The sequence below is a fragment of the Eucyclogobius newberryi genome, unplaced genomic scaffold (assembly GCF_026437365.1).
Source record: "Eucyclogobius newberryi isolate DKJ021-1_F unplaced genomic scaffold, fEucNew1.0.hap1 SCAF_21, whole genome shotgun sequence".
NCBI lineage: Eukaryota > Metazoa > Chordata > Actinopteri > Gobiiformes > Gobiidae > Eucyclogobius > Eucyclogobius newberryi.
In genome coordinates, this window is record NW_027315846.1 from 964204 (window position 1) to 987033 (window position 22830).

Below are 22830 nucleotides of genomic sequence, written 5' to 3' on the forward strand. Positions count from 1 at the left end.
CAGGACTAAACCAGGCCTAAACCAGGTCTAAACCAGAGCTAAACCAGGTCTAAACCAGAGCTAAACCAGGTCTAAACCAGAGCTAAACCAGGTCTAAACCAGGTCTAAACCAGAGCTAAACCAGGTCTAAACCAGAGCTAAACCAGGTCTAAACCAGAGCTAAACCAGAGCTAAACCAGGTCTAAACCAGGTCTAAACCAGGTCTAAACCAGATCTAAACCAGGACTAAACCAGGCCTAAACCAGGTCTAAACCAGAGCTAAACCAGGTCTAAACCAGGTCTAAACCAGGCCTAAACCAGAGCTAAACCAGGTCTAAACCAGAGCTAAACCAGGTCTAAACCAGGTCTAAACCAGGTCTAAACTAGGTCTAAACCAGAGCTAAACCAGGTCTAAACCAGAGCTAAACCAGGTCTAAACCAGAGCTAAACCAAGTCTAAACCAGGCCTAAACCAGGACTAAACCAGGGTTAAACCAGGACTAAACCAGGACTAAACCAGAGTTAAACCAGGACTAAACCAGGTCTAAACCAGGTCTAAACCAGGTCTAAACCAGGTCTAAACCAGTCATAACATCTGACATATCGTCTCACTTACGTTTGTACATTTCACATGTTTCCAGGTCTAAACGTGGAACTGCCGGCGTCTTTTTACCTCCGTTTTACACTCGAAATGAACAAACACGAGTAAATCAAAAGGTTTGATGTTACAACTTTAGCTTCGAGCCAAATGAAATGTCGTTTCCAGGCGTGTTTCACATTTGAGCTCCGCAGACGTCGCTTCACGCCGCGGCCTCGACGGACGGTTTGAGCGCCGAACATGGCAAAAGTAAAAAGGCACAAACACCTCTGGGTCGCGGGCAGCGGGTGAACACTGAACACGAAAACGTAACCAGTCCATCCGCGTGCGCAGTTCACACACTTTTCCTCCGGAGGGAGCGAAAACAAAGACGTGAAGTAGCAGCAGAAATTCACCAAAACCTTTGCCGTTTCCATCGCGGAAAAGTCGCCGTTTCGGACACAAAACACGAGCGTTTGAAGAGGTTTTGAGTTGAATCCACGCTTTTTGAATCAAACTGTTGCTGGTGGAGATCGCGAGACGAGAACGAGACACAAACTCGTGATGAAAAGGGGAAAAAAAAGGTTTCCAAACGTCTGTTCGTGCAAAGATCGTGGACACATTTATCCATGAGTTAAATTTAATCACTTAAACGCTTCAAAATGGATCTTATCTCGTTATAAATACGATTTTGGGGAAAGAAAAATGCAGAGATTGAATTGAAATTTGCACAGACAGAAGTTAATCACACTGTCCTCCACTAATACTCATTTACTCGTCGTTTGGCGAAATAAGACCCCAAAACTTTAAATACATAAATGACCCACATGTGTTAGTGGAGGAGATTGTGCTTCGTTTGAACTGCTCTGTAACTATGACGACCAGTTTTGAAACCAACCGTCACTGGGTTTGTACCACGGAAACTGGTTCAGAAAAGACCGGATTCTGGCGTCAGGTTCAGTCCAAGCGAAGTTGGGGGCGTGGTCAAAGTGTTCTCGCTTTTCTTGAAATCGTGCGGAGAGAGAAAAGGCTTTGGCAGCAGGACACGGAGACGACGGAGACGACGGAGAAAATCCTCCGGGAAAACCAAAGTGGATGAGGAAACGGGTTGCTGCAGTGCATTCTGGGAGTTGGAGTCTATTTACAGGCTGTGGAATGAACCAGCGTTTGAGACGGTGAGTGTTTTGGGAGAAGTTAAATCCACAGGAGTCTTTCTGGACCATGACGGACGCCGGACACAGAAGGAGTATTCAACAGCACAAGCTCAGACCGGACACAACAACAACAACAACAACAACAACAACAACAACATGTGTGTGAATCTTGTCCGGGGGAATCAGTACTGACCAGGTTCCGGTCCAGTCCGTGTCTCAAAGCCGATGCTACTTTTCCATTAAAGCGTAAAATGTAACCGCCCGATCCGCTTCACCCGCACTGACCACTAGAGGCACATCTGGGATTCATAGAACCGTAGTTACATTCATAACCTTCGAACGGTCAGGATTCTGTGACTTTAAACTTTGTAAAAACCGAAACAGAATAAGCAACAGAAGAAGAAACAGAATAAGCAACAGAAGAAGAAACAGAAGAAGCAACAGAAGAAGAAACAGAAGAAGCAACAGGAACAGAGACGATTGTAAATCAAAAATGATCTTGGTGCCCGTCTGGTTTATTAAGCTCGACTTATTGAATACTCCTTTTGTGATATCTGGATTCATCTCTCAGGTTCTCCTCATGCTCAGGTTCTCCTCACAAGTGCTCTTCCAGGTTCTCCTCACAGGTTCTCGCTCAGCTTCTCCTCACACGTTATCTCACAGGTTCTCCTCACACATGGTCTCTCAGGTTCTTCTCACAGGTTCTCCTCACACATGGTCTCTCAGGTTCTCCTCACACAGGTTCTCCTCACACATGGTCTCTCAGGTTCTCCTCACACATGGTCTCTCAGGTTCTCCTCACACAGGTTCTCCTCACACATGGCCTCTCAGGTTCTCCTCACACATGGTCTCTCAGGTTCTCCTCACACATGGCCTCTCAGGTTCTCCTCACACATGGTCTCTCAGGTTCTCCTCACACACGGTCTCTCAGGTTCTTCTCACATAGGTTCTCCTCACACATGGTCTCTCAGGTTCTCCTCACACAGGTTCTCCTCACACATGGTCTCTCAGGTTCTCCTCACACAGGTTCTCAGGTTCTCCTCACACATGGTCTCTCAGGTTCTTCTCACATAGGTTCTCCTCACACATGGTCTCTCAGGTTCTCCTCACACAGGTTCTCCTCACACATGGTCTCTCAGGTTCTCCTCACACAGGTTCTCAGGTTCTCCTCACACATGGTCTCTCAGGTTCTCCTCACACAGGTTCTCAGGTTCTCCTCACACATGGTCTCTCAGGTTCTTCTCACATAGGTTCTCCTCACACAGGTTCTCCTCACACATGGTTTCTCAGGTTCTCCTCACACAGGTTCTCCTCACACATGGTTTCTCAGGTTCTCCTCACACATGGTCTCTCAGGTTCTCCTCACACAGGTTCTCCTCACACATGGTTTCTCAGGTTCTCCTCACACATGGTCTCTCAGGTTCTCCTCCTCCCCCCCCCTCAGTACTCCCACTCGTCCGTCTTCATGTCCAGGTAGCTGAGGATGTTCTGGGCGAACTTCACGGCCTGCTTGCGGGACACCTTGGTGGGCTCGTGCCCCTGGGGGTCCACAGCGTCCAGGGCCAGCAGCTGCTTGGTCAGCAGCTCCTCCAGCACCAGGTAGCTCTTGTCGGCGCGCCTGCCGTCGAAGCTCAGGACCTGCGCCTGGAGCTCGGACAGGTTCCCCAGGACGGTCCAGACGGCGCGGTAAGCCGGGTGCTCGGCGGGGCACGGCTGTCGGTACGTCTGCAACGACAACAAATGTGGATTACTCGGGTTACTGCTCCGTTACTGCCCCGTTACTGCCTCGTTACTGCCTCGTTACTGCCTCGTTACTGCCTCGTTACTGCTCCGTTACTGCCCCGTTACTGCCCCGTTACTGCCTCGTTACTGCCTCGTTACTGCCTCGTTACTGCTCCGTTACTGCCCCGTTACTGCTCCGTTACTGCCCCGTTACTGCTCCGTTACTGCTCCGTTACTGCCTCGTTACTGCTCCGTTACTGCCTCGTTACTGCCTCGTTACTGCTCCGTTACTGCCTCGTTACTGCTCCGTTACTGCTCCGTTACTGCTCCGTTACTGCCTCGTTACTGCTCCGTTACTGCCCCGTTACTGCCTCGTTACTGCCTCGTTACTGCTCCGTTACTGCTCCGTTACTGCCTCGTTACTGCCTCGTTACTGCTCCGTTACTGCCTCGTTACTGCTCCGTTACTGCCCCGTTACTGCTCCGTTACTGCCCCGTTACTGCTCCGTTACTGCTCCGTTACTGCCCCGTTACTGAGATGCTTTTCTGCACTGAATACTTGGTTTATATTGACATTAATTGCAGCTCTATCTCGTTTATAAAATGTGCTACACAAAAACAAATGATGGTTGGATTTGAAAAGATAACTAGATCCCAGTTGTACTTCATCCCACTGACCAGCAGAGGGCAGCGATTCCCTGCGTGAAGCGAATCATTTGGTGCTTGGAGAGGAAACAGAGGCTTGGCTCTTGTCCACTCTGAATTGGCAGAATTATCTTCACTTTGGTCCACAACTCACCAGCGCCTCCCTCAGGTCGAGGAAGGTGATGATGGCCTGCACCTCCAGCACGGCTCGGCGGCGCGCCTCTCGGATGCAGGGGTTCCGGGCCGTGTCCACCTGGTCCAGGCGGGTCACCAGGCTCTGCAGCTCGGCTTTGGGTCTGAAGCTGAAGTCGCCCACGAAGCAGCTCCTCAGGACGGCCTCGCGCAGGTGAAAGACGTGCGCTCGGACCCCCTCGATCTCACGGATGGAGTCGTTCTGACCCAAGTCGTATCTGAAGCCCAGAGAACAGCCACGTTTAGACAAGTGACCTTTGTTTTACCTTTGTTTTACAGCACGATCTGTGAAAGGTTCTGTATCAACTGGAAAACATGTTTCGACTTTCACACAAGAGTCATTCTCAATCTGCAGAGCTAGTCTCAGATATTCATCCTACTCTTGGAAAGCCCTGCCCACTGGGCAAGGCCTGACCTGCGCGTCTGCCTGATCGGCACGCTAGTTTCCTGACCTGCTCGCGTGTTGTTTCCTGACCTGCGCGCCTCTCTCTGACCTGCGCTTCTCGTTTCCTGACCTGCGTGTCTCGTTTCCTGACCTGCGCGCCTCTCCCCGACCTGCACGCCTCTCCCCGACCTGCACGCCTCTCCCCGACCTGCACGCCTCTCCGCGACCTGCACGCCTCTCCCCGACCTGCACGCCTCTCCCCGACCTGCACGCCTCTCCCTGACCGGCGCGTGTCGTTTCCTGACCTGCGCGTCTCGTTTCCTGACCGGCGCGTCTCGTTTCCTGACCTGCGCGTCTCGTTTCCTGACCTGCGCGCCTCTCCCTGACCGTGTCGTTTCCTGACCTGCGCGTGTCGTTTCCTGACCTGCGCGTGTCGTTTCCTGACCTGCGCGTGTCGTTTCCTGACCTGCGCGCCTCTCCCTGACCTGCGCGTCTCGTTTCCTGACCTGCGCGCCTCTCCCTGACCGTCTCGTTTCCTGACCTGCTCGCGTGTTGTTTCCTGACCTGCGCGCCTCTCTCTGACCTGCGCTTCTCGTTTCCTGACCTGCGCGTCTCGTTTCCTGACCTGCGCGCCTCTCCCTGACCGTCTCGTTTCCTGACCTGCTCGCGTGTTGTTTCCTGACCTGCGCGCCTCTCCCCGACCTGCACGCCTCTCTCCGACCTGCACGCCTCTCCCCGACCTGCACGCCTCTCCCCGACCTGCACGCCTCTCCCCGACCTGCACGCCTCTCCCCGACCTGCACGCCTCTCCGCGACCTGCACGCCTCTCCCCGACCTGCACGCCTCTCCCCGACCTGCACGCCTCTCCCTGACCGGCGCGTGTCGTTTCCTGACCGGCGCGTGTCGTTTCCTGACCTGCGCGTGTCGTTTCCTGACCTGCGCGTGTCGTTTCCTGACCTGCGCGTGTCGTTTCCTGACCTGCGCGTCTCGTTTCCTGACCTGCGCGTCTCGTTTCCTGACCTGCGCGCCTCTCCCTGACCGTCTCGTTTCCTGACCTGCGCGTGTCGTTTCCTGACCTGCGCGTGTCGTTTCCTGACCTGCGCGTGTCGTTTCCTGACCTGCGCGTGTCGTTTCCTGACCTGCGCGTGTCGTTTCCTGACCTGCGCGCCTCTCCCTGACCTGCGCGTCTCGTTTCCTGACCTGCGCGCCTCTCCCTGACCGTCTCGTTTCCTGACCTGCGCGTGTCGTCTCCTTCCTCCTCCAGGTCCAGCTGCTTCAGGAGGCCGTTGATCTCCTCCACCACTTGCTTCCGGTAGTTTCGGACCGCGCTGTTCCCGGAGACGTCCAGCGCGTCCAGCTCCACCTGCAGCTCGGTCAGGATCCGTGACAGGTGCGCGCAGCTGTCCCGCCCGCTTAGACCCATCAACAGCGCCACCAGCTGGCCACGCGCCACACTCACCTACAGTAGGAAGAGACAGGAAAGACTTTGAGATCATAATTCTAGACGGAGGGCAGGATTCTGTATCGGTCTAACACAATAACATACAAAATAAACTATTATACAGACACTATCTTATGCAACAATAACCCTAAAGAAGGATAATACCCACCAAAAAATGATTCTAAAGCACAAAATTGTTGAAAAACATGAGGTGCGATAAATAAACAGCATAATGAAGCCCTTTTGTAGTTAGCTAGTGTCTATAATGAGCCGTACAAGTCATTATCGTATTTTCCGGATTATAAGTCGCAACTTTTTTCATAGTTTTGGCCGGGGTGCGATTTATATTTATACTTATATACTTATACTTTGGAGCGATTATTTGTTATTTTCAAGAGAATTTTATGCAACTTATACGTGTTTTTTCCTTCTGTTTTATGCATTTTTTGGCTGGTGCGACTTATATTCAGGAAAATACGGTATTTCAACCACTTCTTTATTAGCTTATGTGTGAATCGGTTGTATCCATTAGAGGGTTGGATATTAATAGAAAAATGTATAATATAAAAAAACTATTTGAAAAAAATCGACTGTATATCGTTTCTTTTCTGACTTCAGGTGTCCCCCAAGGATCCGTCCTTGGACCAATACTGTTCTCTCCATCTACATGCTGCTTCTAGGTCAAATCAACTCCACTCACATATTATCTTCCACACGTATGTGGACAACATTTAACTTTACTTCACAATGATATGGAGTGATTGTAGAGCGAAGGATCGTCTCCTACAGTCGCCTCAAGGACATGAAAAAGCTGCTTCCTCAGACCTAGTGCGTCCCCCTCGGGCCTGAACTGAAGTCTATTAAAAGAGGCTGCAAAGAGAGTGAAGTCTAAAGAATGAAGTCTTAAGAATGAAGTCTAAAGAGTGAGTCTAACGAATGAAGTCTAAAGACAAAGAGCTCTGACAGAAAATAAAAATAAAAGAAACTTGCAACGTAATCTTCCAACCACTCACAACGGACAATTTTTCTGCCTTTTTGTGGTTGAATTCAAACGTTCCATATTCATCTCGACGTAAACATAAGTGCACTATTAAGAGCCCGTGGAGGATAATTTTACCGTTCAAACTGTGATTCGTCTTTCAGCTCTAATGAACCCTCCGGACACAAATGCCTTCTGACCTGTGCGTCTGTGCGTGACGTCCAAAGAGCAAAGTCCAAAGAGCGAAGTCTAAAGAGCGAAGTCCAAAGAGCGAAGTCTAAAGAGCGAAGTCCAAAGAGCGAGGTCCAAAGAGTGAAGTCTAAAAGAGCGAAGTCCAAAGAGCGAAGTCTAAAGAGCGAAGTCTAAAGAGCGAAGTCCAAAGAGCGAGGTCCAAAGAGTGAAGTCTAAAAGAGCGAAGTCTAAAAGAGCGAAGTCCAAAGAGCGAAGTCCAAAGAGCGAAGTCCACAAAGAGCGAAGTCCAAAGAGCGAAGTCTAAAGAGCGAAGTCTAAAGAGCGAAGTCCAAAGAGCGAAGTCCAAAGAGCGAAGTCCAAAGAGCGAAGTCTAAAGAGCGAAGTCTAAAGAGCGAAGTCCAAAGAGCGAAGTCTAAAGAGCGAAGTCTAAAGAGCGAAGTCCAAAGAGCGAAGTCCAAAGAGCGAAGTCCAAAGAGCGAAGTCCAAAGAGCGAAGTCCAAAGAGCGAAGTCCAAAGAGCGAAGTCCAAAGAGCGAAGTCCAAAGAGCGAAGTCCAAAGAGCGAAGTCCAAAGAGCGAAGTCCAAAGAGCGAAGTCCAAAGAGCGAAGTCCAAAGAGCGAAGTCCAAAGAGCGAAGTCCAAAGAGCGAAGTCTAAAGAGCGAAGTCTAAAGAGCGAAGTCCAAAGAGCGAAGTCCAAAGAGCGAAGTCTAAAGAGCGAAGTCTAAAGAGCGAAGTCTAAAGAGCGAAGTCCAAAGAGAGAAGTCCAAAGAGCGAGGTCCAAAGAGCGAGGTCCAAAGAGCGAAGTCCAAAGAGCGAAGTCCAAAGAGCGAAGTCCAAAGAGCGAAGTCCAAAGAGCGAAGTCTAAAGAGCGAAGTCCAAAGAGCGAGGTCCAAAGAGCGAAGTCTAAAAGAGCGAAGTCCAAAGAGCGAAGTCAAAAGAGCGAAGTCCAAAGAGCGAAGTCCAAAGAGCGAAGTCCAAAGAGCGAAGTCCACAAAGAGCGAAGTCCAAAGAGCGAAGTCCAAAGAGCGAAGTCTAAAGAGCGAAGTCCAAAGAGCGAAGTCCAAAGAGCGAAGTCCAAAGAGCGAAGTCTAAAGAGCGAAGTCTAAAGAGCGAAGTCTAAAGAGCGAAGTCCAAAGAGCGAAGTCTAAAGAGCGAAGTCTAAAGAGCGAAGTCCAAAGAGCGAAGTCCAAAGAGCGAAGTCTAAAGAGCGAAGTCCAAAGAGCGAAGTCCAAAGAGCGAAGTCCAAAGAGCGAAGTCTAAAGAGAGAAGTCTAAAGAGAGAAGTCCAAAGAGAGAAGTCCAAAGAGCGAGGTCCAAAGAGCGAGGTCCAAAGAGCGAGGTCCAAAGAGCGAGGTCCAAAGAGTGAAGTCTAAAAGAGCGAAGTCCAAAGAGCGAAGTCCAAAGAGCGAAGTCCAAAGAGCGAAGTCCACAAAGAGCGAAGTCCAAAGAGCGAAGTCTAAAGAGCGAAGTCTAAAGAGCGAAGTCCAAAGAGCGAGGTCTAAAATAATGAAGTTTAAAGAGCGAAGTCTAGAGAGTGAAGTCTGACCTTGACCATGATGGCGTTGATGCGGTGGACCGCCTCGTGCGTGTCGTCGGACAGCGGCAGCGAGAGCGTCTGCTGCGTGCGGCCCTCGATCACCTCCTGGACGGCGCAGAGGCGGGTCAGGGCGCGGTACCGGGCTTTCCTCAGCGGGACCCGGCCCTCCGTCTTCACCTGGACGTTCACAAACCACAGTATCATCCCAAAGTCTCTTGTCCCGTCCCCTGTGTCTGGCTCTCGAGGTACCACCGAACTCCCGAGCACCCCCTGAACTGTGTCTGGCTCTCGAGGGACCACCAAACTCCCGAGCACCCCCTCAACTGTGTCTGGCTCTCGAGGTACCACGGAACTCCCGAGCACCCCCTGAACTGTGTCTGGCTCTCGAGGTACCACCGAACTCCCGAGCACCCCCTGAACTGTGTCTGGCTCTTGAGGGACCACCGAACTCCCGAGCACCCCCTGAACTGTGTCTGGCTCTCGAGGTACCACGGAACTCCCGAGCACCCCCTGAACTGTCTCTGGCTCTCGAGGGACCACCGAACTCCCGAGCACCCCCTGAACTGTGTCTGGCTCTCGAGGGACCACCGAACTCCCGAGCACCCCCTGAACTGTGTCTGGCTCTCGAGGGACCACCGAACTCCCGAGCACCCCCTGAACTGTGTCTGGCTCTCGAGGGACCACCGAACTCCCGAGCACCCCCTGAACTGTGTCTGGCTCTCGAGGGACCACCGAACTCCCGAGCACCCCCTGAACTGTGTCTGGCTCTCGAGGGACCACCGAACTCCCGAGCACCCCCTGAACTGTGTCTGGCTCTCGAGGGACCACCGAACTCCCGAGCACCCCCTGAACTGTGTCTGGCTCTCGAGGGACCACCGAACTCCCGAGCACCCCCTGAACTGTGTCTGGCTCTCGAGGGACCACCGAACTCCCGAGCACCCCCTGAACTGTGTCTGGCTCTCGAGGGACCACCGAACTCCCGAGCACCCCCTGAACTGTGTCTGGCTCTCGAGGGACCACCGAACTCCCGAGCACCCCCTGAACTGTGTCTGGCTCTCGAGGGACCACCGAACTCCCGAGCACCCCCTGAACTGTGTCTGGCTCTCGAGGGACCACCGAACTCCCGAGAACCCCCTGAACCTACAGGACTACAGTTTTTAAGTCCATAGATCACAATAGTTCGTCGTCGGTCGGAGCGTTTCAGGAAGCATTGGTACGACTGCATTACCTGCGTGAGCTTGAGCACCAGCCCCTGCAGCGCGTCCACCAGCTCGTCGTTGATTTCGGCCGCGCCCCCGGCCCGCTGCGGCGCTACGATCTTCTCCTCCACCAGACTCCGGGCGTCCGTGCTCAGCTGCTCGATGGCCACTCGGGACGGGTGCTTAGCGTTCTCCTCCATGTACCGCAGCATGCCCTCCACCTCCTGAGCGGCGCGCTTCCGGGCCGCCTGCAGGTCCGGGCGTCCTTCTGTGTCCACCTGCCCCGACAAACACATGTAGGGTTAGGATTACTGCCCGAAAAACACCTACCATATTTTTTCATAGTTTTGTCCGGGGTGCGACTTATACTTATACTGATATACTTATACTTAAATGTTATATTATTTGTTATTTTCACACTTGCAACTATATATGTTTTTTTCTTCTCTATTATGCATTTTTAGGCTGGTGCAACTTATAGTCCAGAAAATATGGTAAACAGAAAAGAGATTTTCATTGAGATCCAGTTATTTCTGACCTAAATATATTCTTGTTGCTCATGTATTTTTGGGTCTTTTTAACGCAAAGGTCAGAAAAAGCAGGGTCCTGGCTCACTCGGCTCGCCGGCGCCCTCACCTGGTCGACCTCCAGCTGCAGCCGCGCCAGCTCCCGCTCCAGCCGCTTGTACTCGCGGTCGTTCTGGAGCCCGCTGAAGGCGCCGACCTGCTGCCCGAGCGCCGCCGCCTCCCTGTGCACCTCGCCCAGCCGCAGCATGGCCGGGTGGTGCTGCACGATGAAGCCGGGCACGGTGAAGCCCGGCACGGTGAAGCCGGGCACCACGAAGGCGGGCACGGTGAAGCCCGGGGGCGGGGACTGCGTCTGGGGCTGGGACTGGGGTGCGCCCGGGTCCATCCTCTTCCCTCCATCAAAGGGTTTCCCGAACAGGCTGAGGAGGGACACAAGGGAGCGAAAGGGTGAGTAACGCGACACACGGGAGGAGAAAAGGCGAGTAACGCGACACACGGGGGGAGAAAGGGCGAGTAACGCGACACACGGGGGGGAGAAAGGGCGAGTAACGCGACACACGGGGGGAGAAAGGGCGAGTAACGCGACACACGGGGGGAGAAAGGGCGAGTAACGCGACACACGGGGGGAGAAAGGGCGAGTAACGCGACACACGGGGGGAGAAAGGGCGAGTAACGCGACACACGGGGGGTTACTATAGAATAAAAACCTGTTCAATCGATTTGACAAAAGATGTTGAATCATCGGCTTGAGAAGCAAAACGCTAAATAAAAATGACGTCCAAAGAGTGAAGTCTAAAGGGTCAAGTCTAAAGAGTGAAGAATGAAGTCTAAAGTCTAAGATGTAGAAAAACAGTAGGTGGCGGTTGGGGGGTGAGAGGGGGTAATAAAGTCTAAAGAATAAAGTCTGAAGAAGAATAACGGTAATGTAACACAAACCGCCATAAAACGCCAAAAGAAGAAGGTAAAAGCTCTAAATGACCTGCACATGTTTCCCTTGTGTCTTTATCACGTTATTCATTTTGTAACACACACACGTCGCTGAGCCGTGCAACAAAGTCTTACACAAAAGCTCACGATAAAATGTGATATTATTCTGCTACGTCCAGAGTTATGGCGTAGAAGATGCCACATTCACGCAGAGAAAAGGCCCTTTAACTCCCGTGGGATCTGGGCCAAGTCTTCAGGCACAGACCCTCATTCTGTCACATCAGAGGACCAGACCATCCAGAACACCAGCCCGACAAACGCACACTTTCTGGAACAAACGACAGCATTTTTGTCCACATTTTTGTGCGCCAAAACGACCAAACAAAACGACAAGCACAACACAGCCAGAGAGGAAATAAAAAGACCATAAGGAGCTCTGAACACTCAAAGACACAAAATCTAGGGTCGTTTAAATTAAAATAAAATTCCCATTTACCGGTACTCGAAAGTCGCATCAAAAGTAAGTTCCAAATTTGTGTCCATCACAACAGAACCAAAACAAACCAAGCAAAAGTGGGCGGGGCTTTTCTGAACATCGGATTTAACCCAAATGATATGTGCACTTTCGCTTGGTTTGTTTTTGTTCTGTTGTGATTGGCTCGTTTTATGACCCAAAACAGGAATTACGTCTAAAAGAAACAGTAAAAATTTAAAGTACAGACACGGGTTAGCGACAGACACGAGTTAGCATCAGACGCAGGTTAAGGACAGACGCAGGCTAAGGACAGACGCAGGTTAAGGACAGACGCAGGTTAAGGACAGACGCAGGTTAAGGACAGACGCAGGTTAAGGACAGACGCAGGTTAAGGACAGACGCAGGTTAAGGACAGACGCAGGTTAAGGACAGACGCAGGTTAAGGACAGACGCAGGTTAGCGACAGACACGGGTTAGCAACAGACAGAGGTTAGCGACAGACACGGGCTAGCAACAGACAGAGGTTAGCGACAGACACGGGTTAGCAACAGACACGACCGACTCAACATTCAACATCCGTCCAATAACAAAACCGTAAATAAAACCACTTTTCTCATTAAAAAATACCATTTCCCGGTCACAAAAATGAATAAAAATGTGTTTCGCTCTAATAAACTTGCACTAAAATATTAACTTTTAAGAGAATACAGAAATCTGAACTGCCAAAACTAATCCAAGAACACGTTTCAGACGAGTCTGAACAGGTTTAGATCATTAAACTCTTTAGAGGAACTGCAGCCTTTGTTTGTATTTCCATCAAAGTATTTGAGGAAGTAATAATGAAGAAATGCAAACTATACTACACAGGGGCTCTAACTTTATCTGCTATAAATGTATTTAAAATAGTCTCATTGCGCAACAGGAATCGACGTCTACAATATAAATCGTCAGTCGCGGTCCTGATCTCGATTTCGCCGCACAAATTGCAAATCTAATAATAAAACGCGGCGCGACTCACTGAACCTCCGTCACCTCCCGGCGAACGAAACGCCCACGAGACGACATAGCGCAAATACTGCCGACAACGCCAAACAGAAGAGCTCCGACCGCACTACGGAGCGACCGGCACGACTGGCACGAGTGGCAGAACGCAGACTCTTATACTGCTCCTTCCACGTTTAAAAGTTGCCCAACCACCTCTGACAAAACGATGAGGTTATCAGAGTTATGAGTAACGAGGAGATAAACGCCGATGGGCAAGAACCTCCAAAAGAAAGGAAAACATGATGACTAAAAAGAGCTGCTGGTCCAAAAGTGTCTCGCAGCGGGGGTTTGAGTCCAAAGAGAGGTTCTGGCTCCCAAAGCGGTCTGGCTCTTGGGCTTCAGGTGGATCTCACCTCAGGGGGAGGAGCTCCACAGTGCAGCCAGACGATTGGACCAGAGAGAACGCAGACTCGGCGAAAACGGCGAAACGCAGAGAGAAACTCAAGGAATGGAATCACTTCTCGCTGAACAATAAAGCCACAAAAACGAGACTGAAACGTCAAAAAACACAATTGTAAGCGACCAAAACGCGACTGAGACAATTAGCGACAAAATATGATCAAAAGAGATTTTTAGGCGCAGGCGACTGCAGGGCCGAGAGGCGCAGGCGGCGTGAGAGTATGGAAAGTCAATATGATACGAGAGGCGATCTAGATCCCTGTGCGGGCGCCTCTGCGCCCGCCCCAGAGCGCCATGTGGTGCATGGTGTTAAAAGCTCTGCTTTATTTTGTAAAAGCGTTGGAAAAAACGCTGCGATGCATATTGGCTTTCCATAACCTTCACGGCGCGAGCCGACATTTTTTAAGCCCCCCGTACAAAATTATTTGGACGGGGTGTTTTTGAATCCTATCTAAAAGCCTGGGCGACAGGCAGGTTTGTGAAGGGTGGAGGGGGCGACAGGCAGGTTTGTGAAGGGTGGAGGGGGCGACAGGCAAGTTTGTGAAGGGCAGGGGGATGATAGGGGGGTTTGTGAAGGGCAGGGGGATGATAGGGGGGTTTGTGAAGGGCAGGGGGATGATAGGGGGGTTTGTGAAGGGCAGGGGGATGATAGGGGGGTTTGTGAAGGGCAGGGGGGACAATAGGGGGGTTTGTGAGGACGGTGGATGGCTAACAGCAGAGTCTGGTGACAGACAGGTGAGTCATTCTACAGAGCGTCTGGAACTCACAGAGCGTTTACGAGCAGCGACGCAAAGAAATGAGACATTAACCATCACGAGTCAAGACGACAAATGAGATCATCCAATACGTGCTTTTCATTCAATATCAAGATTTAGTTCTGTGGGCCCGGGACAGTTCTGTGGGCCCGGGACAGTTCTGTGGGCCCGGGACAGTTATGTGAGTCCGGGATAGTTCTTTCTTTGGGCCCGGGACAGTTCTGTGGGCCCGGGACAGTTCTGTGGGCCCGGGACAGTTCTGTGGGCCCGGGACAGTTATGTGAGTCCGGGATAGTTCTTTCTTTGGGCCCGGGACAGTTCTGTGGGCCCGGGACAGTTCTGTGGGCCCGGGACAGTTCTGTGGGCCCGGGACAGTTATGTGAGTCCGGGATAGTTCTTTCTTTGGGCCCGGGACAGTTCTGTGGGCCCGGGACAGTTCTGTGGGCCCGGGATAGTTCTTTCTTTGGGCCCGGGACAGTTCTGCTGGTGCTCAGACCTGGATGGACACATGAATAAACGATGGAAGCGGAGGACGGCGTGAAAGGACTGAAACGTCTCCACCGTTTCGCCGCTCGCTTCACAGAACTCAGGTTACGTAAGTCTGAGTATTTTTGTGATCTGTTGTGACAGCACTTCACTCATCACTGATTCATGCAGCCATAGTATCTGTGAAAGCTTTACAGAGAACTACCAGAGGAGGGGACTAAACCAGGACTAAAGCAGAACTAAAGCGGGTCTAAAGCGGGACTAAAGCGGGTCTAAAGCGGGACTAAAGCAGGTCTAACGCGGGTCTAAAGCGGGACTAAAGCGGGTCTAAAGCGGGAATAAAGCAGGTCTAACGCAGGACTAAAGCGGGTCTAAAGCGGGACTAAAGCGGGTCTAAAGCGGGAATAAAGCAGGTCTAAAGCGGGACTAAAGCGGGTCTAAAGCGGGACTAAAGCAGGTCTAACGCAGGACTAAAGCGGGTCTAAAGCGGGACTAAAGCGGGTCTAAAGCGGGACTAAAGCGGGTCTAAAGCGGGACTAAAGCAGGTCTAACGCAGGACTAAAGCGGGTCTAAAGCGGGACTAAAGCGGGTCTAAAGCGGGAATAAAGCAGGTCTAACGCAGGACTAAAGCGGGTCTAAAGCGGGACTAAAGCGGGTCTAAAGCGGGAATAAAGCAGGTCTAAAGCAGGTCTAAGGAAGGACTAAACCAGGACTAAAGCAGAACTAAAGCGGGTCTAAAGCGGGTCTAAAGCGGGACTAAAGCAGGTCTAACGCGGGACTAAAGCGGGACTAAAGCGGGTCTAAAGCGGGACTAAAGCGGGTCTAAAGCGGGAATAAAGCGGGTCTAAAGCGGGACTAAAGCGGGACTAAAGCGGGTCTAAAGCGGGTCTAAAGCGGGTCTAAAGCGGGTCTAAAGCAGGTCTAAGGCAGGACTAAACCAGGACTAAAGCGGGTCTAAAGCGGGTCTAAAGCAGGTCTAAAACAGGACTAAAGCGGGTCTAAAGCGGGTCTAAAGCGGGTCTAAAGCAGGTCTAAAGCAGGTCTAAAACAGGACTAAAACAGGACTAAAGCGGGTCTAAAGCGGGTCTAAAGCGGGTCTAAAGCGGGTCTAAAGCGGGTCTAAAGCGGGTCTAAAGCAGGTCTAAAGCGGGTCTAAAGCGGGTCTAAAGCGGGTCTAAAGCGGGTCTAAAGCGGGTCTAAAGCGGGTCTAAAGCAGGTCTAAAGCAGGACTAAAGCGGGACTAAAGCAGGTCTAAAGCGGGTCTAAAGCGGGTCTAAAGCGGGTCTAAAGCGGGTCTAAAGCAGGTCTAAAGCAGGACTAAAGCGGGACTAAAGCAGGTCTAAAGCTCTGATAGAACACAGCAGTGGTGCAGATGTTCTGACCCAGTTTCCTGGTGAAGTAGGTTCTACTTAAACACGTGTGGGTCACAGCTTCAGAGGTCGTGACCTCCGCTCACACACGTGTGGGTCACAGCTTCAGAGGTCGTGACCTCCGCTCACACACGTGTGGGTCACAGCTTCAGAGGTCGTGACCTCCGTTCACACACGTGTGGGTCACAGCTTCAGAGGTAGTGACCTCCGCTCACACACGTGTGGGTCACAGCTTCAGAGGTCGTGACCTCCGCTCACACACGTGTGGGTCACAGCTTCAGAGGTCGTGACCTCCGCTCACACACGTGTGGGTCACAGCTTCAGAGGTCGTGACCTCCGCTCACACACGTGTGGGTCACAGCTTCAGAGGTCGTGACCTCCGCTCACACACGTGTGGGTCACAGCTTGAGGTCGTGACCTCCGCTCACACACGTGTGGGTCACAGCTTCAGAGGTCGTGACCTCCGCTCACACACGTGTGGGTCACAGCTTCAGAGGTCGTGACCTCCGCTCTCACGCGTGTTATTTTGCATCTAACCATTTAGTATTGTCTTATATATTGAGTACTACGTGACCGCTCATCGCTACAGCCTTAGATACAAAACTATTGACTAAAACAAGAAAGTTTAGCATTATTAAACGATGTATAATGAACATGTAAAAAAGTAGAGCATAAATGTATTAAGTCCTAAAGACAGAACCAGCTCTTACACACTTATTATTCTGTATTTGTCCTGATAGTGCAAAGTTCAGCCAGAGCAGATACTGTAGTCATGGTAACGGTAAAAACACACATCCAGAACTCTCTTTAGAGTAACTGTACTTCAGTTTGTGGTTTTCAGAATACAGTTACTTTCCCAAAACCAAAGGAAACACTTGTTCATGTACTTTAGTCTTCAAACTGAACAATATGAAGGTGAAATGTGAAACTTTACTTTTAATTACTGATAAACAAAGAAATGTTTTTCACCTTTTACACAATAATATAGTGCGACTGAAAGTGAAAGTATTCCACGTGTTCAGAATATGTCACAGAGTACTTTACACATTACACTTGAAGGCAGGTATTCTGTAAGTACATCCCCAGAGTACGCGCAGAGCCTGTTGCTAAGGCAGGATTAGAGGCGGGGCCAGGGTTTGTTGCCGTGACATTTCCTGAAATTATGGGCGAGTTTCCTGAGCTTCACTTTCCAAACTTGATTACATCAAAGTGTAATCGAATCTGAAGAAGATGTTAACGAGGAAGTACAACAAACATGTACACGACCCCAGAGTACAACAAAAATGTACACGACCCCAGAGTACTACAAACATGTACACGACCCCAGAGTACAACAAAAATGTACACGACCCCAGAGTACTACAAACATGTACACGACCCCAGAGTACTACAAACATGTACACGACCCCAGAGTACAACAAAAATGTACACGACCCCAGAGTACTACAAACATGTACACGACCCCAGAGTACAACAAACATGTACACGACCCCAGAGTACTACAAACATGTACACGACCCCAGAGTACTACAAACATGTACACGACCCCAGAGTACAACAAACATGTACACGACCCCAGAGTACTACAAACATGTACACGACCCCAGAGTACAACAAACATGTACACGACCCCAGAGTACAACAAAAAATGTACACGACCCCAGAGTACAACAAAAATGTACACGACCCCAGAGTACTACAAACATGTACACAACCCCAGAGTACAACAAACATGTACACGACCCCAGAGTACTACAAACATGTACACGACCCCAGAGTACAACATGTACACGACCCCAGAGTACAACAAACATGTACACGACCCCAGAGTACTACAAACATGTACACGACCCCAGAGTACTACAAACATGTACACGACCCCAGAGTACAACAAACATGTACACGACCCCAGAGTACTACAAACATGTACACGACCCCAGAGTACTACAAACATGTACACGACCCCAGAGTACAACAAACATGTACACGACCCCAGAGTACTACAAACATGTACACGACCCCAGAGTACAACAAACATGTACACGACCCCAGAGTACAACAAAAAATGTACACGACCCCAGAGTACAACAAAAATGTACACGACCCCAGAGTACAACAAAAATGTACACGACCCCAGAGTACAACAAAAATGTACACGACCCCAGAGTACAACAAAAAATGTACACGACCCCAGAGTACAACAAACATGTACAAGATCCCAGAGTACTACAAACATGTACACGACCCCAGAGTACAACAAACATGTACACGACCCCAGAGTACTACAAACATGTACACGACCCCAGAGTACTACAAACATGTACACGACCCCAGAGTACTACAAACATGTACACGACCCCAGAGTACAACAAACATGTACACGACCCCAGAGTACAACAAAAAATGTACACGACCCCAGAGTACAACAAAACTGTACACGACCCCAGAGTACAACAAACATGTACACGACCCCAGAGTACTACAAACATGTACACGACCCCAGAGTACAACAAACATGTACACGACCCCAGAGTACAACAAAAAATGTACACGACCCCAGAGTACAACAAAAATGTACACGACCCCAGAGTACAACAAACATGTACAAGATCCCAGAGTACTGCAAACATGTACACGACCCCAGAGTACAACAAACATGTACACAACCCCAGAGTACTACAAACATGTACACGACCCCAGAGTACTACAAACATGTACACGACCCCAGAGTACTACAAACATGTACACGACCCCAGAGTACAACAAACATGTACACGACCCCAGAGTACTACAAACATGTACACGACCCCAGAGTACTACAAACATGTACACGACCCCAGAGTACTACAAACATGTACACGACCCCAGAGTACTACAAACATGTACACGACCCCAGAGTACTACAAACATGTACACGACCCCAGAGTACTGCGAGTACAACATCTTTGATCAAGGCTATAAATAACACATATCACATACTCGCATACTATTACATTATTTATATAGTTAGTACTTTTACCTGTCCATAAAAGTATTTCCTGCAGCTGTTTCTGCATCGTCCCAAAACAAGAGCAGACGTTATGTCATCACCTGTTAATCCTGCTCAGGTGACCTCAAAGCCACGCCCTCCTGAACGTGTGAAGGAGGAGGGGCTAAACCAGGTACAATACTTATGAAGTGAATGATGAAAATCTGAAAATGTTTAATCTTTTTCATTTAATAGTAACAATAATATGTTGGTGCATTTGAAAGGTTTTACAGCCCAAATAACAAAATTCAACTACGACTCTTCTTTTTTTGTTGTCGACTTGTCATAATTAGTCGATTAACAGCCCACGGCACAGCACACGACGGGCCCCCCAAACACAGCACCAGAGCCCCCCAAACACGATGAGCCCTCCAAACACGACGGGCCCCCCAATCACAGCACCAGAGCCCCCCAAACACGACGAGCCCCCCAAACACGACGGGCCCCCCAAACACGACGGGCCCCCCCAAACACGACGGGCCCCCCCAAACACGACGGGCCCCCCAATCACAGCACCAGAGCCCCCCAAACACGATGAGCCCCCCAAACACGATGAGCCCCCCAAACACGGCACCAGCCACCACCGTGGAGCCCCCCAAACATGGCACCAGCCACAGATGCGCCCCAAAACACGGCACCAGGACCCCCCAAACACGGCACCAGGACCCCCCAAACACGGCACCAGCCACAGATGCGCCCCCCAAACACGGCACCAGCCACCACCGTGGAGCCCCCCAAACATGAGCCCCCCAAACACGGCACCAGCCACAGATGCGCCCCCCAAACACGGCACCAGCCACCGACGAGCCCCCTCAAATACGACGCGCCCCCCGAACACGGCACCATCCACACACGAGCCCCCCACACACGGCACCACGCCTTCGCAGCATCGCGCGCGCACAGAAGCAGGCGCAGGTTACACATCAGCGCGCGCTCACCCCTTGATGGCTCCGAACACATGCGCACACATGGTCTACGGACGCTACGGACGCGCGATCACAAGGGACGAGGCCAAAGGCGGCGGCGGCGGAAGCATCCCGGTGCACGCGCCACGGGGAGACGGAGCGGAGACGGAGCGCGGCGTGACGGACGGGAGACTGCGGTGGGCTCGGGACGCCCCTCCCCTACGCGCTGCGCCGCTTCTTCGCGCGGGGAATGTGCGCGTGACGTTGCGCTGCGCCGCCCCCTTCAGGCGGAGCGGCGACAGCGCAGCTTTGACACGACAACAAAGATGAAATAAGAGTATTTTTAATGGAAACGGGAAGAATTATTTAGTTTAAAGAGGTTTTAGTAAGTTTATAAGACGTTTGTGGCGTTGGCAAATCTTATTTCAGTTCATTATTTATTATCATCTCCCGCTAAAAACAAAAGTATTCATAAAAAAGTGAAATATTAGGATACATTGTACGTTACTAGGCATTTAAGAGTTTGAGGTTAAAGTTTGTTTCTGACAGAGCTCCTCTCAGGACAAACTGGAGTTTTTATGATACGATTTGACGAACGGCTCTGCTTAAAAATGAATAAACACAATATGCGATTGTAACATCTTCTTGCAGCGCCCGGAGTGACTGAAAATGACCAAGCCCCAAATGAGCTCACGCAAATACACTTCTGCTGTGAGACTCTACAAGCGCTAATTTAATTTTATGGACTTATTTGTAGCTTTGTTTTGCACTTTGTCTTCTTTTAAATTACGGCCCACCCCGAGTCTGAAATTCAGTAAACAAACAAATAACAACAAAGCATCTCACGCCACAGTTTCCGAGCATTTCACGCGCACTTGAATCACTTTATCGAACGTTCAAATCACAGTCCGACGATGGAACTCAATATTCTGCGGCTCAATATTCATCCCGTGTACTTTTTCTTTTGCAATTTCCGTAAAGCACTAAGATTCGGCTCGTTTCCAGACTAAACTGGACGATGAGGATGAGGTTTTTCGCTCGACCGCTCAAGACGCGGTAAATCATAAATAACATAATAACATAAGATTTAACTCCCAAATGAAGACGAAAACAAAAACACAGACCCACGTCAGAAGAAGGGACCTACAGTGAAAGAAAGTGACACAAATAACCATGAGCTTCCGGTGCAAACATAGAAGAACAATGACACTTAGCAGGACACGTTCTAACCTCTACATGTCACTGGAATATCAATGAAAATAAGCAGCTCTGATATTGTCCTCGTCACACGCATCCCATCTTCACACACAGACAAATCATCTCTAAAAAAACGACTGTATTTATTTAGGACACCGGGCCAAACTAATTACCTAGCTTAAATGCTATACAACAAGGCAAGCGCGGTCCGTTTCTCACAGGGGTGCACATCTGGACACAACACCGGCGGTTCCAGAGCACAACCTAAATACTGAGGCGCACCCATTTTTTTGTTCTGGAAACGACTGTTTACAGCGCACCGCCGGCTCACGTTCACCCACAAAAAGCCGGTGGGTGAATCGCACACGTCCACCCCGCATAAAAGACGGGGTTTTAACGTTTAAAAACATCGGTAAGTATGTTTTGTCGGCGGCGCGTTTGCCCGAAGAGCACCGCCGCGTCACCTGACTTGGTTCCCGGCGACACAACTCCACGTTTTTAAGCACTAAATCCGACACGAGCGACACATTTAAGTACATATTGTAATAAAGTGTTGTTTTACCTGCATAACCAGCGCACAGCCATCGGGACGTTCTCCAAACGGCGCCTTTACGCTGCGTTTAAAGCTCAACATTAGCCCACCTAGCTGCCGCCGAGTTGGTACTTTGCGGGATTAACATGGGGGGAAAAGCTAACACGGAGTTCGTCTGCGTGTATACCGAGGAAAAGTGCGTTTTTCACTGTAAATACGGCGGAAAGTCACGATTCAAACGTGTACAAATGAATCGCTACGGCTGTGACGGGTGTGAAATGGCGGAGACTATCACGCGCCGCTCTTTTCTTTCGAGATGATGTCGTAAAAAGGCCGGGACGCGGGGCTAGTTTTGGTCGGCCAGCGGCGGTAGGCCCGTCCCGTTTGGCCCATGGCAACAGAGACGGAGCAGGGGCGCAGCTGAGGGGGGCGCGGCGGCGCAGCAGAAGGAGGGCATTTACCGCCACCTACTGGAGCGGTGCGAGTTCAGAGTGTGTGTTTTACTCTTTACTGTAAGACAAGAAAAATGAGAGAGAGACAGCGAGAGAGAGAGAGGCAGACAAAGAAATATTACAACTATGTATGTCACAAAGCACCGACGTTCCGTGACATCACCAACGTTCCGAAACTCTAAGAGATTGGAGTCAAGTAAAGAGGTGAAAGTGGAGGTGGCGGTAATGTAACGTGTGGATACCAAGTGCCATAAAACTCCGAAAAAGAAGAAGAAGAAGAAGAAGAAGACAGGAATAAAGTCTAAAGAATAAAAAAAAATGAAAAAATGCACCTTTGCAGTTGGCTTCCAGCCGCCATTAAAAGTAACACAACAATACCGGAGACCTGATGAACCCGATGAGGCCTGGTGAGGCAGATGAGCCTCATGGGGCTGGTGGAACAGATGGACTTTATAGTCTCATGGTGCGCCTCATGGTGCGCCTCATGGTGCGCCTCATGGTGCGCCTCATGGTGCGCCTCATGGTGCGCCTCATGGTGCGCCTCATGGTGCGCCTCATGGTGGGCCTCAGAAACCTTATGGTGGACCTCATTATGTGCCTGAAATGCCTCATTATGGGCCTCTTGGACCTCACGATGGGCCTCATGATAGGATAAGATGAGCCTTTATTTGTCACACAATGGGGAAATGTTGGTGTTGCAACTCAAGTAGATACAGAAGTAAAAGGACAGATAAC

General features: G+C 50.4%; 1 protein-coding gene across 2 annotated transcripts; it reads right to left on the bottom strand.

Moving 5' to 3' along the window:
• Nucleotides 1–286: 286 nt before the first annotated feature.
• bag5 (BCL2 associated athanogene 5) lies at nt 287–21800 on the bottom strand. 2 transcript variants are annotated; one of them, XM_072457082.1, is made up of 7 exons: nt 21674–21800; nt 10635–10944; nt 10028–10276; nt 8809–8976; nt 5888–6111; nt 4230–4485; nt 287–3434 (listed from the first exon to the last, which is right to left on the bottom strand). In XM_072457082.1, the coding sequence occupies exons 1-7, from the start codon at nt 21694–21696 to the stop codon at nt 3150–3152; spliced, it is 1515 nt and encodes a 504-aa protein (XP_072313183.1). In that variant the 5' UTR covers nt 21697–21800; the 3' UTR covers nt 287–3149. The 2 variants fall into 2 exon arrangements, with proteins under 2 accessions (XP_072313183.1, XP_072313182.1); XM_072457081.1 differs by lacking the exon at nt 21674–21800 and adding an exon at nt 19948–20075.
• Nucleotides 21801–22830: the final 1030 nt, after the last annotated feature.